At 40.3% G+C, this 13,159-nt stretch overlaps 1 protein-coding gene across 4 annotated transcripts in view; it reads left to right on the top strand.

The window, feature by feature from the left end:
- Positions 1 to 13,159, top strand: part of LOC129826305 (EGF-like repeat and discoidin I-like domain-containing protein 3) — a 283,677-nt gene that overhangs the window by 111,817 nt on the left and 158,701 nt on the right. For all 4 annotated transcript variants that reach the window (XM_055886873.1, XM_055886874.1, XM_055886875.1 and 1 more), the window contains one exon: positions 1,552 to 1,680. In XM_055886873.1, the coding sequence (XP_055742848.1) occupies positions 1,552 to 1,680 (129 nt within the window). The remainder of the gene's footprint in view (positions 1 to 1,551; positions 1,681 to 13,159) is intronic.

Consider the following 13,159-nt stretch of genomic DNA (forward strand, 5'->3'; position numbering starts at 1 on the left):
TCTTATTCTGACTTTGGTGCAGATCATGTTGTTATTCACATTGTCGCCTCTGCGAAACACACACTATATCAAATAAAATCTAAGTTTGTTTGTCATGTGCACAGGATACAGAAAGTGTAAACAGTACAATTAAATGGTAACTTGCATATTTGCAGAGTAGCAAAATGCTATAACCACCCCCAGCCACATCTAGCTAAGTGGATGGGTCACTATTGTCTAGACATGTACACATGTTGATGGAATACAATATATGGCCGTAATCACACTCAGACATACCTGACCAACCTGATGGGTTATGTTGTCACGACTTCCGCCGAAGTCAGCTCCCCTCCTTGTTCGGGCGGCGTTCGGGGGTCGACGTCACCGGCCTTCTAGCCATCGCCGCTCCATTTTTCATTGTTCCATTTGTTTTGTCTTGTTCCCCGCACACCTGGTTTACATTCCCTAATCACACTGCATATATATATATTCCTCTGTTCCCCCCCATGTCTTTGTGTGGAATTGTTTTGTTATGTGTTTAGTGTTATGCGCCAGACTGGTTCCCGGGTATCGTGTGTTGACCGGTAGTATGTTATTTGTCATAAATTCGAATAATTGTGAGTGTTTTTGCGCTTATTCACTTTTGCCATTGGCTGGAGGGGTTGTTGAAGCAGTTGCGTCTGTCTTTTGTGCTTCTGCCAAATAAAGTGCGCCTGATCACAACTCTCTGCTCTCCTGCACCTGACTTCTTACCAATAGCGCACAACCTTGACAGATGCAATCATCTGGCGAAGTGGAGTCTTTTGTTAAGACATGTAGCTAGCTAGCTAAACAATGAACCATAATTCCAGCCTATAGCTAGAGTACAAAATGGGTTGTCATAGCTAGCCATCATGCATAAAATTAATTTGTAGTATGAATCTGCAGGTAGTTAAAGCTAGCCAACTAGGTTCAATGTCAGCTAGCTAGCTAACATTAGGCTACAAATAGCAATGCAAATGGCAAATCATATTACTACGCAGATCATACATGTAATGCTAGCTGGCAAGCCAGCAAGCTATGTTCTAGCTAGCTAACAGTACGCTTTAACTTGCAACAAAAAAAACTTTCTGACAAAATTAGAAATGTACAGTGTGATATCTGGAAATGTAGCTAGACTCTTACCCGTATACATGGATGAATGCTTGTTTGGCCTGTTGTGTCAAGTCACACCAGTTCACACTGACTGTGTGCAGTCCATCACAACTTTTTCCCACTGATCATTGTTGATTACGCCTGCTGGATTCAGGGCAACAATGTTGTTGAGAGCGGTAGCAACACTTTTGCAGTTCTCCATGGCTAATGTTATATCTTTAAAAAAATTCTGCGGAGGCAAGGATTGTCTACACATACTGAGCAGCTCATGTTATAGACAGAAACATGCTACATCGCTTCAGGACCCTTCTATAACATTCCATTTACATCAGAAATAGAGATTTGGTTGTAAAAAAATCTAACTTCTTATAAGGACAAAACACCATTTGACAATGTTGACCCTGTTTTGTCTCCTTCCATTTTTTTTTCTACACTCAGGACCTTGCCATCCGAACCCATGCCACAACAGAGGAATATGTGAAATCAGTGAAACCTACAGAGGCGACACGTTCATAGGTTACGTCTGCAAGTGTCCAACCGGCTTCAACGGGATCCACTGCCAACACAGTAAGTTGGATGATTATCATTATACCTTACAGATGCCGGTGATAACATTTCTAGAAAATAAATTGAAATTAAGAAAAGTAGAGATCTTAGAGAAACATACACATTCTGCCCTTCATATAAATACTTGCCACTGGTTAATGCTAGAACCACTAAAGGAGTCATTTTGACTGCTCATGATTTTTAACTCACACCCCCCACTTTTTTTAATTTATCTGTTATTTTACCAGGTAAGTTGACTGAGAACACATTCTCATTTACAGCATCAACCTGGGGAATAGTTTCAGGGGAGAGGAGGGGGATGAATGAGCCAATAGTAAACTGGGGATTCTTAGGTGACCATGATGGTTTGATGGCCAGATTGGGAATTTAGCCAGGACAACAGGGTTAACACCACCAACTCTTACAATAAGTGCCATGGGATCTTTAATGACCTCAGAGAGTCAGGACACCTATTTAACATCCCATCCGAAAGACGTCACCCTACACAGGGCAGTGTCACTGACCTGGGGCATTGGGATATTTTTTGGGACATTTTTTAGACCAGAGGAAAGAGTGCCTCCTACTGGCCCTCCAACACCACTTCCAGCAGCATCTGGTCTCCCATCCAGGGACTGAACAGGACCAACCCTGCTTAGCTTCTGAAGCAAACCAGCAGTGGTATGCAGGGTGGTATGCTGCTTGACTTCTCCTAAATAAGTCTATATAACACACTGCCACTGTTAGAATCTTAATATTGCAAACAGAACTGGAGTTAAACCAGTTTTAAGGGGGCATGTCATTTTTTTTAATGGTTTCCCCCCATTGTGCCTCCTTCTCCCAAAAGTAGGGCCTGCTCCACTCCCTTTTACGACAGTTTAAAGTGCAGAGCCCAGATGATAATCCCCCGACAATAACCTTAAAACTGAACCAAAACTAATTTCACACATACAGTACCAGTCAAACGTTTGGAAACATCTAGTCATTCAAGGGTTTTTCTTTATTTTTACTATTTTCTACATTGCAGAATAATAGTGAAGACATCAAATCTATGAAATAACACATGGAATTATGTTGTAACCAAAAAAGTGTAAAACAAATCAAAATATATTTTATATTTGAGATTTTTCAAAGTAGCCACCCTTTGCACACTCTTGGCGTTCTCTCAATCAGCTTCATGAGGAAGTCACCTGGAATGCATTTCAATTTGTAAGTCGCTCTGGATAAGAGCGTCTGCTAAATGACTTAAATGTAATGTAAATGTAATTAACAGGTGTGCCTTGTCAACCTTTTTACACATACCAAAAAATGTGTGTGATCATTCTACAGTGGTCCCTGGAGCGTAACCGCAAACTGGTGTGATTAGAACGCTTATTTAGCACGTCCAGTTTTGATTGATGCAACAATCAGCACTTGAGCTGGCCACTGTTTATTCACGGAAATATTTTGCAAAACACAGTCCTTACAAAGTTATGTCCAGAATGTGACCAGTTTATTTTTGGAATGAATGTTCAGAAATGCACAGAAGTAGCTACAGCATAACAAACTGGAAAATGTAGGCTACATTTCTCCTAGCGCTAACTGAGGAAAGATTGACCTAACAAAGGCCATATTTTTATAACTCTCAGCTGACAGAAACTACAATATGAATGAGCTAATAGCAATTACTATTTATAATTGATCACATCATGGGTGAGCTCACCATTGACCAAAATAATTGAGTAAAACATTTTCTAGAAATCGAAAGTAATTCAATGATGGGTAGTTTGTGCGCGCCGCCAAGTTTTGTTTTTTGCATGAACCAAACATAATAAGAGGAGACTAGATGAGTTTGGTCTGTTTGTAGTATGCATGTTGAAGGGAATGTGTTGTCTATGATTATTCACTTCCCTTCATTCACTTCCAGAAGTTTACCCGAAAATGAGTGAACCATTCCTTCACCTCATTATAACCACTTTGGTCTGACAGACGTTTACCCAGAATGCATTGTATAATGTCAACAAACATGGTGCCACACACAGCTGGCAAATAGCTTAGCATTAGCTAATTATAATCAGTACAATGTTCAAAATAGTATTTTATACACATCATGGGTGTCCATTAAAATCTATGCAAATCACGCCCTGACCATAGAGAGCCTTTTTATTCTCTATTTTGGTTAGGTTGAGGTGTGACTAGGGTGGGTGATCTAGTGCATTTATTTCTATGTTGGCCTGGTATGGTTCCCAATCAGAAGCAGCTGTTTATCGTTGTCTCTGATTGGGGATCATATTTAGGCAGCCATTTCCTCACTGGTTTTTGTGGGATCTTGTTTTCGTGTTGATGCCTGTGAGCTCTACAGAACGTCAGGTTTCGTTGCTCTTTATTGTTTTTGTGAGTTTCAATTAACCTGTCTAGCCAGTGGGTTCCACTGAAAAGGCATGTCTGATTTTTTAAAATGTTTTACAACGAAAACACCACGTATATTTATGTTAGCTCACCACCAAATACAAAAAAGCACAGACATTTCTTTCACAGCACAGGTAGCTTGCACAAAACCGACCAAATAGAGATAGAATTAGTCACTAACCAAGAAACAACTTCATCAGATGACAGTCTTATAACATGTTATACAATAAATCTATGTTTTGTTTGAAAAATGTGCATATTTCAGGTATAAATCATAGTTTTCAATTGCAGCTACAATCACAAATAGCACCGAAGCAGCTAGAACAATTACAGAGACCAACGTGAAATACCTAAATACTCATCATAAAACATTTATGAAAAATACATGGTGTACAGCAAATGAAAGATAAACATCTTGTGAATCCAGCCAATATTTCAGATTTTTTAAGTGTTTAACAGCGAAAACACAATTTAGCATTATATTAGCTTACCACAATAGCCAAAAACACAACCCATTTATCAGCAGCAAAAGTTAGCGATCGCAAAAAAACAGCAAAAGATATATAATTTTTGACTAACCTTGATATTCTTCATCAGATGACAGTCCTATAACATCAGGTTATACATACACTTATGTTTTGTTCGAAAATGTGCATATTTAGAGCTGAAATCAGTGGTTATACATTGTGCTATCGTAGCTACTTTTTCCACAACGTCCGGATTTTTTTCTGACACACATATTCTGACCAAATAGCTATTCATAAACATAACTAAAAAATACATGTTGTATAGGAAATGATAGATCCATTAGTTCTTAATGAAATCGCAGTGTTAGAATTCAAAAAAATAACTTCATTACGACATCCAGCTTCGGTATAGCTAGGGTACCCAAAAGTTGGGTGCCGACGACTAGTTCACATGTACGACAGATATATGAAATAGCATCATAAAATGTTTCCTACTTTTGCTGAGCTTCCATCAGAATGTTGGACAAGGGGTCCTTTGTCCAGAACAATCGTTGTTTGGTTTTAGAATGTCCTTTTCTCCTGTCGAATTAGCAACCAAAGCTAGCCAAGTGGCGCGAAGCTGTCCATCATCACCAAACGCAGAGAACGGAAAAAGCCAAAACTCCCGATAAACTTTCAATACTCTGATAAATCTATATTGAATAAACATACTTTACGATGATATTATCACATTTATCAAATAAAATCAAAGCCGGAGATATTAACCTTCTATAACGAAAGCTTTTCAGAACGCAATCCAGGGTTCCTTCCCGCGCCTTGCTGAACAAAGGAAATTTGGGGTCATGTCATTCCAAGAGCTCTCGTTTGACCTCAGATCAAGCTATACACCCCATTTCACCTCTCACTGCCTGTTGACATCTAGTGGAAGGCGTATGAAGTGCATGTATATCCATAGATTTCAAGCAAATTAATAGGAAGGCCCTGGAACAGAGCCTCGATTTCAGATTTTTCACTTCCTGACAGGAAGTTTGCTGCAAAATGGGTTCTGTTTTACTCACAGATATAATTCAAACGGTTTTAGAAACTTGAGAGTGTTTTCTATCCAATAGCAATAATAATATGCATATTGTACGATGTAGAATAGAGTACGAGGCCGTTTAAATTGGGCATGATTTTATCCCAAAGTGAAAATAGCGCCCCCTATCCCAAAGAAGTAAACATGTGGAACTCTACGTACGATGCGCCTTGGTCCAAGTATGATTACCACGACGATCATGACAATTAGAGATTTTTTGAACTCACAAAAGAAAAGGTTCAAAGTTAATTTGTGGCATTTCTTTCCTTCTTAATGTGTTTGAGCCAATCAGTTGTGTTGTGACAGTGTATGGGTGGTATACAGAAGATAACCCTATTTGGTAAAAAACCAAGTCCTTATTATGTCAAGAACAGCTCAAATAAGCAAAGAGAAACTACAGTCCATCATTACTTTAAGACATGAAGGTAATTCAATCCAGATCATTTCAAAAACCATCAAGCGCTATGATGAAACTGGCTCTCTTGTGGACCACCACAGGAAAGGAAGACCCAGAGTTACCTCTGCTTCCGAGGATAAGTTCATTAGAGTTACCAGCCTGAGAAATTGCAGACCAGAGTTCAAGTAACAGAGACATCTCAACATCAACTGTTCAGAGGAGACTGCGTGAATCAGGACTTCTTGGTCGTATTGCTGCAAAGAAACCACTACTAAAGGACACTGATAAGAAGAAAATACTTGCTTGGGCCAAGAAACACGTGCAATGGACATTAAACCAGTGGAAATCTGTCCTTTGGTTTGATTAGTCCAAATTTTAGATTTTTGGTTCCAACTGCTGTGTCATTGTGAGACGCAGAGTAGGTGAACGGATGATCTCCGCATGTGGTGTTCGCACCGTGAAGCACGGAGGAGGAGGTGTGGGGGTGCTTTGCTGATGACACTGTCTGTGATTTATTTAGAAATCAAGGCACAATTAACCACCATGGCTACCACAGCATTCTGCAGTGGTACGCCATCCCATCTGGTTTGCCCTTAGTGGGACAACCATTTGTTTTTCAACAGGACAATGACCCAACACACCTCCAGGCTGTGTAAGGGCTGTTTGACCAAGAAGGAGATTGTGTTGTCTTCACTACAATATTCTACAAAATAGAAAATAGTACAAATTAAGAAAAACCCTTGATTGAGTAGGTGTGTCAAAACTTTTGACCGGTACTGTATAACAAAAGCTGAAATACATTAATTAAAGTATGATGGGGAGAATGGGTGAGTTGATGAGCGAGGGTAAGCGAAACAAGCATAATTATGTAATTACCAAATGTGATCATACAATATGCATATTATTATTACTATTGGATAGAAAACACTCTCAAGTTTCTAAAACTTTTTGAATTATATCTGTGAGTAAAACAGAACTTATTTTGCAGCAAACTTCCATACAGGAAAAAGTGAAAAATCTGAAAACGAGGCTCTGTTTCAGGGCCTGCCTATTCAACTGGCTTTTATTTATCAATATGCATGCACTTCATACGCCTTCCACTAGATGTCAACAGGCAGTGGAAGGTGGAATGGGGTGTCTAGCTTGATCTGAGGCCGAACAAGAGCTTTTGGAGTGACAGGTCCGGAATTTTCTTTGTCTTCGAAGGCGCGCGGCGGAGCTCGACACTGTCTTCTGAAAAGCGTTCGGTTTACATGGCGAATATCTCCGGCTCTGATTTTATTTGATACATATGATAATAACATCATAAAGTAAGTTTTTTCAACCGAGTTTTATCAGTTTATTCAACGTTTATTGTGACTTTTGGAGTTTTCCGTTCTTTGCGTCAAGAGAGGATGGGAATGTTAGCAACCTTGGCTAGCATTGTGGCGTGAATTCGACAGAAGAAATGGACATTCTAAAACCAAACAACGATTTATTCTGGACCAAGGACTCCTTGTACAACATTCTGATGGAAGCTCAGCAAAAGTAAGAAAAGATTTATGATGTTTTTTCGTATTTCTGTGTAAAATGTTGAGTCCTATTCTCCGCCGTTTTGGTGAGCGCTGTCTCGCAATGACGCAAGCTGCATTTTATGGTAAAGTTATTTTTTTAAATCTAACACAGCGGTTGCATTAAGAACCAGTGTATCTTTCCTTTGCCATACAACAAGTATTTTTATGTAAGGTTTATGATGAGTTCTTTGGTCAGATTAGGTGAGTGTCCAAAATATCTCCGGAGATTCTGGTGTATCGATGCTACGTATTCACAATGTATTATCAGGATTTGTAGCTCTAAATATGCACATTTTCGAACAAAACATAATTGTATTGTATAACATGATGGGGGTTAGTGATTCATTTTATCTCTATTTTGTCGGTTTTGTGAAAGCTACCTATGCGGTGGAAACATGGTGAAAATATGCGGTTGTGTGTTTGGCTATTGTGATTAGCTAATAGAAATACATATTGTGTTTTCGCTGTAAAACATTTAAATAATCGGAAATGATGGCTGGATTCACAAGATGTTTATCTTTCATTTGCTGTATTGGACTTGTGATTTAATGAAAATTATATTATATGATATCCCTGTCCCGTTAGGCTAGGCTATGCTAGTCAGCTTTTTTGATGAGGAGGATCCCGGATCCGGGATGGGTATTAAGTAAAGTTAAAGTGGTACTGTATGTACCCTATGTCAGTTCACCGAATAAAAGCAGTCTTATTATCAGTCTACTCTGGCCTACTTGGAGAAGGGTGCACAGCAAGAGCGTGCATAATTGTAAATGCTGAACTGCTTTCAATCTCTGGGGAAATATCCACATCATGCAGCAGGCATGAGTGTCGGAGAATGTGGTGATCAGGCTTGGGGAAACTTACATTGTGCCGAAAATCTCCCCCCTGTCAGAATTCTCCCCAACCCTTTGCGTTCTTCATTGCTGCGACTTGCTTGCTAGTTGAGATGTCTGCTCTTCGCTCCGTTGTCAGTTAAGCCTACATTTCACTGTTCTTACAGTACAACATATACTAATTACACTGTTAAAATGTTGCTCACTGCTCATTAGCTTGAAGGGGGGGGGTCTAATGTTAAATGCTCACCTGTCATGTCAACTGGAGAGGTTAGAGAAAACAAATGATAGCCCCTTTATGTAAAAATCGGTGATGCTAATAGGGTTGATCGATGTCAACCTTTGTCCTATCGTGATTCATGTACTCGAAAAACATAGGGAACCACTGGTTTATACTATACTAACGTTTTTGGTTACTGTACCACCAACTGCATTTTTCTCTGCCCGGAGTACCCCTGAAGTGCCCCCTCATGTACATTCTACCATTAGGCTTGTTGTGTGGTGTTCATGTTTTTGTTTTCACCCACTGTTGCGGGCCCACTGGTCTGATGGACCCGTAACATTATTGCATTTTTAAACCAACACAGCCATAAGAATTTACGTTAAAAAACGCAATACTTACATGTTAACATATAGATTACAAGCAATATAGATGGCATACATGGTTAATATTTGCCATTTCCCTCTGATAGAACACATGTATCAATAAAAGCTCTATTCATTTTTTTTTTAATCAAAAGTGATTTTTGTAGTGAAATATCTATTATAATCAAGACATGGGTGCAATAAATCATGTTTCCCTTGAACAAATATTAATGAAACAAGGTTTTCATCACTATTGATGTTTACTGTTGTGAACTGAAGGACACATTTTACATACACTATTTTATGGACATGATAAATGATCCCCATTGAACACAAATTAAGTCCGGTCTACACACCACATGGGGGACAGATTTTAATGTGTGTGTGTTGCAAATGTATTTCTTGCACTTGATGCCTGTAGAATGACGAAAACACTTAGTTCAAGAATTTAACTAACATCTCACACACTCACTCACATATATAGTTACATCAGGCCAAGGTAGGAGAGACAGCCATACACACATGCAACAACATCACTCACACTTACTTCCGGTATTGGGAACCAGCATCCTCCTCCTGAATCCTCCTCATGATGGCTGCAGAAGCTGGGGTCCTTGGGATATGTTGCCTCCTCTGGATTTGAGGTTTTACCAATGCCTTTCCCTGCTCCTCGAGAAAGAGTCGTCTCCTCTAGAGCTTCCCTCTGTTCCAATCTGGGTTCAACGCCATCCAGACGACAAATGATTTGTACGCCGAAATGTCCAAAATGTTGAAGAATATCAGATGTGGCCAGCATAGGGTTCTCCTTTTGCAGCTGTAGCCAGTCACCAGTTTGTCAAAATTTTCCACCACTCCTTTTGTGGCATTGTAATCCATTATGATTTCTGTTTTTGATGTTTCTGGCCACAGATTCTCCCATCCCTATGCAGCGTACTAATGAGTACCACATTTTTGCCTTTCTTTGGCACGTAGGACACTAGAGACGTGTCGGCTGTGAACACAAACTTAGAGGAATTGATAGGCCTGTGTTCTGGATGCAGTCTATCACAGTGCCATCCGTTTTGATTCCGAATCACCTTATACCACCCACCACTGCGACCTGTATGCTCTAGTCGGCTGGCCCTCACTACATATTCGGCGCCAGACCCACTGGCTCCAGGTCATCTATAAGTCTATGCTAGGTAAAGCTCCGCCTTATCTCAGTTCACTGGTCACGATAACAACACCCACCCGTAGCACACGTTCCAGCAGGTATATCTCACTGATCATCCCCAAAGCCAACACCTCATTTGGCCGCCTTTCCTTCCAGTTCCCTGCTGCCAGTGACTGGAACGAATGGCAAAAATCGCTGAAGTTGGAGACTTTTACTTCCCTCACCAACTTTAAACATCAACTATCTGAGCAGCTAACCGATCGCTGCAGCTGTACATAGTCCATCTGTAAATAGCCCACCCAATCTACCTACCTCATCCCCATACAGTTTTTATTTTATTTACTTTTCTGCTATTTTGCACACCAGTATCTCTACTTGCACATCATCATCTGCTCATGTATCACTCCAGTGTTATTCTGCTGAATTGTAATTATTCTCTCCTATGGCCTATTTATTGCCTACCTCCTCATGTCTTTTGTACACACTGTATATAGACCTTCTTTTTTCTACTGTGTCATTGGCTTGTTTATTGTTTACTCCATGTGTAACTCTGTGTTGTTGTCTGTGTCACACTGCTTTGCTTTATCTTGGCCAGGTCGCAGTTGCAAATGAGAACTTGTTCTCAACTAGCCTACCTGGTTAAATAAAGGTGAAAAAAAAAAGTGGGAGCTCTGAGCTCTTGTTTTTTCGTACTGTTCCAACCATCGTCAGCTACCTCTTGAGGAGCTCCTGTCCCAGCTTAAGCAAAGTAAAAAAGTTATTGCATGTGATGTTGTGGCCACGGAATCCCTGTGTCACGTCCAGGACAACCCACATCCCTTGGTTCTTCTCAGAGGCTCCTCCATCTGGCTTCCCCATAAACACTTGCAAGTTCCACGCATACAGTATGATGAGGTAGCATCACAGGCAGCCCAGATCTTGATTCCATATTTTGCGGGTTTAGAGAGTATGTACTGCCTGAAGGGGCAGCGGCCCCTCAATGGCATAAGCTGCTCATCAACAGTAACGTTGGGCCCAGGGTTGTAAAACAGGGGAAGGCAGTCCACACGCTTGTCCCACACTGACCTGATTTCAGCTAGCTTGTCTCTCTAACGCCAAGCCGGTTATCGAGGCGGTCATCCTGAAAAAATTGTGGACGTTTTCCAGAGATAATGTTGCATGGAAAAGTTCTCTGCCAGTTTCTGCATCCCACAGGGATTCTGTGGATTCCCCATTGGATCTGAAAACACCAGCAAGGATAAGAACCCCAAAATATGCATGTAAAAACACGCCTTCCCTCCAAATTAGTGCAGTCCAGAATGATTTTCTGCATGGTGTCTGGGATTAACAGTTCAAAAGAAGACTATGCCCTGTACATGAGTAACCGCCATCCAGGCCTTGGTTGCATCCTTATCACATTGGCAGCCATGCGGGGGGGGCTAATTCCATGGGCAAGAAGACCATTAATTTTCACAATTATTTTTACAACCATATTTCTCCACCTGCTGGCTGCTGGTGAGCTGGTTGCTGACGGGCTGATCCTGGGGCTGGCAGCTGACGGGCTGGTCCTGGGGCTGGCTGAGGGTCAATCTCATCCTTCTTCCAACTCACTGTCAGACTGGACAGACATGATCCTCATATTCTGAAAATAATTCATCTTTAAAAGTGGAAGACGCTTCTTCCATACTAGCTTCTCTCTCTATAAAAAATATTTCTAAGGCCCTCTGAGCAGAGATTAGTTTTGCCATACTGATTGATTGTGGTAAGGAGCCACACATGCAAAGCTATTTATTTGTTGTGTCCTTCCCCCAATTTGCACCTGGCTGGGGCAGAGTGTGGGAAAATACAGAATTTTTTACAACGTATCAAAATAATTTATTGTAATAACATTTTGTAGGTTCCCGCAAGACGTTGTGTAGTTTCACACACTACAAAGAGTGAGAGAAAAGCTGGAGACAGGGAGACAGACAGGTTATTGGTGCTATGTTGAAACAGCAGGCCCAGGGAGGAGGAAGACAGAGTGAAGGCACACCGCAAACCTTTTGTTAAATTTTTACTTGTTTTCACCTACACACACACTTTTCCACACTTTTATTACCCTCAGGTCCAGTGGACCTGAACACCATATATGTAATATAAATGTGTAGGGGGTGCACAGTGTGCACTCAATGAAAGTGTTTTCTTTAACATGTTCTTAACCTGTCTAGGATCAGCGTGGCGCTAGCGGCAAACACCCCCCCCCCCCAATGAAAAACCAGTGCCGCGAAATTCAAAAAAAATATTTTTTTAAAATATTTAACTTTCACACATTAAAGTCCAATACAGCTAATGAAAGACAGAGATCTTGTGAATCCAGTCAACATGTCCGATTTTTAAAATGTTTTACAGGGAAGACACAATATGTAAAGATGTACATCTATTACCTAAAAACACATTAGCATAATCCACCATCTTTTATTTGTCCACCAACACCAGTAGCCATCACCAATTCGGCTAAACTAAGATATTTATAGCCCCTAACCAACAAAAAAACTCATTAGATGACAGTCTGATAACATATTTATGGTATGGGATAGGATAGGTTTTGTTAGAAAAAAGTGCATATTTCAGGTAGATGAAATAGGTTACAATTGCACCCACCGTCACAAATGGAATAGAAAAACTACTTAGAGCAACGTGTTTACCTACTTACTAATCATCAAACATTTCGTAAAAATACACAGCATACACGAATCGAAAGACACAGATCCTGTGAATACAGACAATATTTCAGATTTTCTAAGTGTCTTACAGCGAAAACACAATAAATCGTTATATTAGCATAGCACATAGCACATAGCAGCCCAGCATTGATTCTAGCCAAAGTGAGCGATAAAAGTCAACATCGCCAAAAGATATTAATTTTTTCACTAACCTTCTCAGAATTCTTCCGATGACACTCCTGTAACATCATATTACACAATCCATATAGAGTTTGATCGAAAACGTTTATATTTAGCCACCAAAATCATGGTTAGACAATGTGAAATGTAGCTCAGCTGGTCAGAAAATGTCCTTGCGCCACTTAGACAGTGAT

The sequence above is a fragment of the Salvelinus fontinalis genome, chromosome 28 (assembly GCF_029448725.1).
Source record: "Salvelinus fontinalis isolate EN_2023a chromosome 28, ASM2944872v1, whole genome shotgun sequence".
In the NCBI taxonomy this organism is placed as follows: domain Eukaryota; kingdom Metazoa; phylum Chordata; class Actinopteri; order Salmoniformes; family Salmonidae; genus Salvelinus; species Salvelinus fontinalis.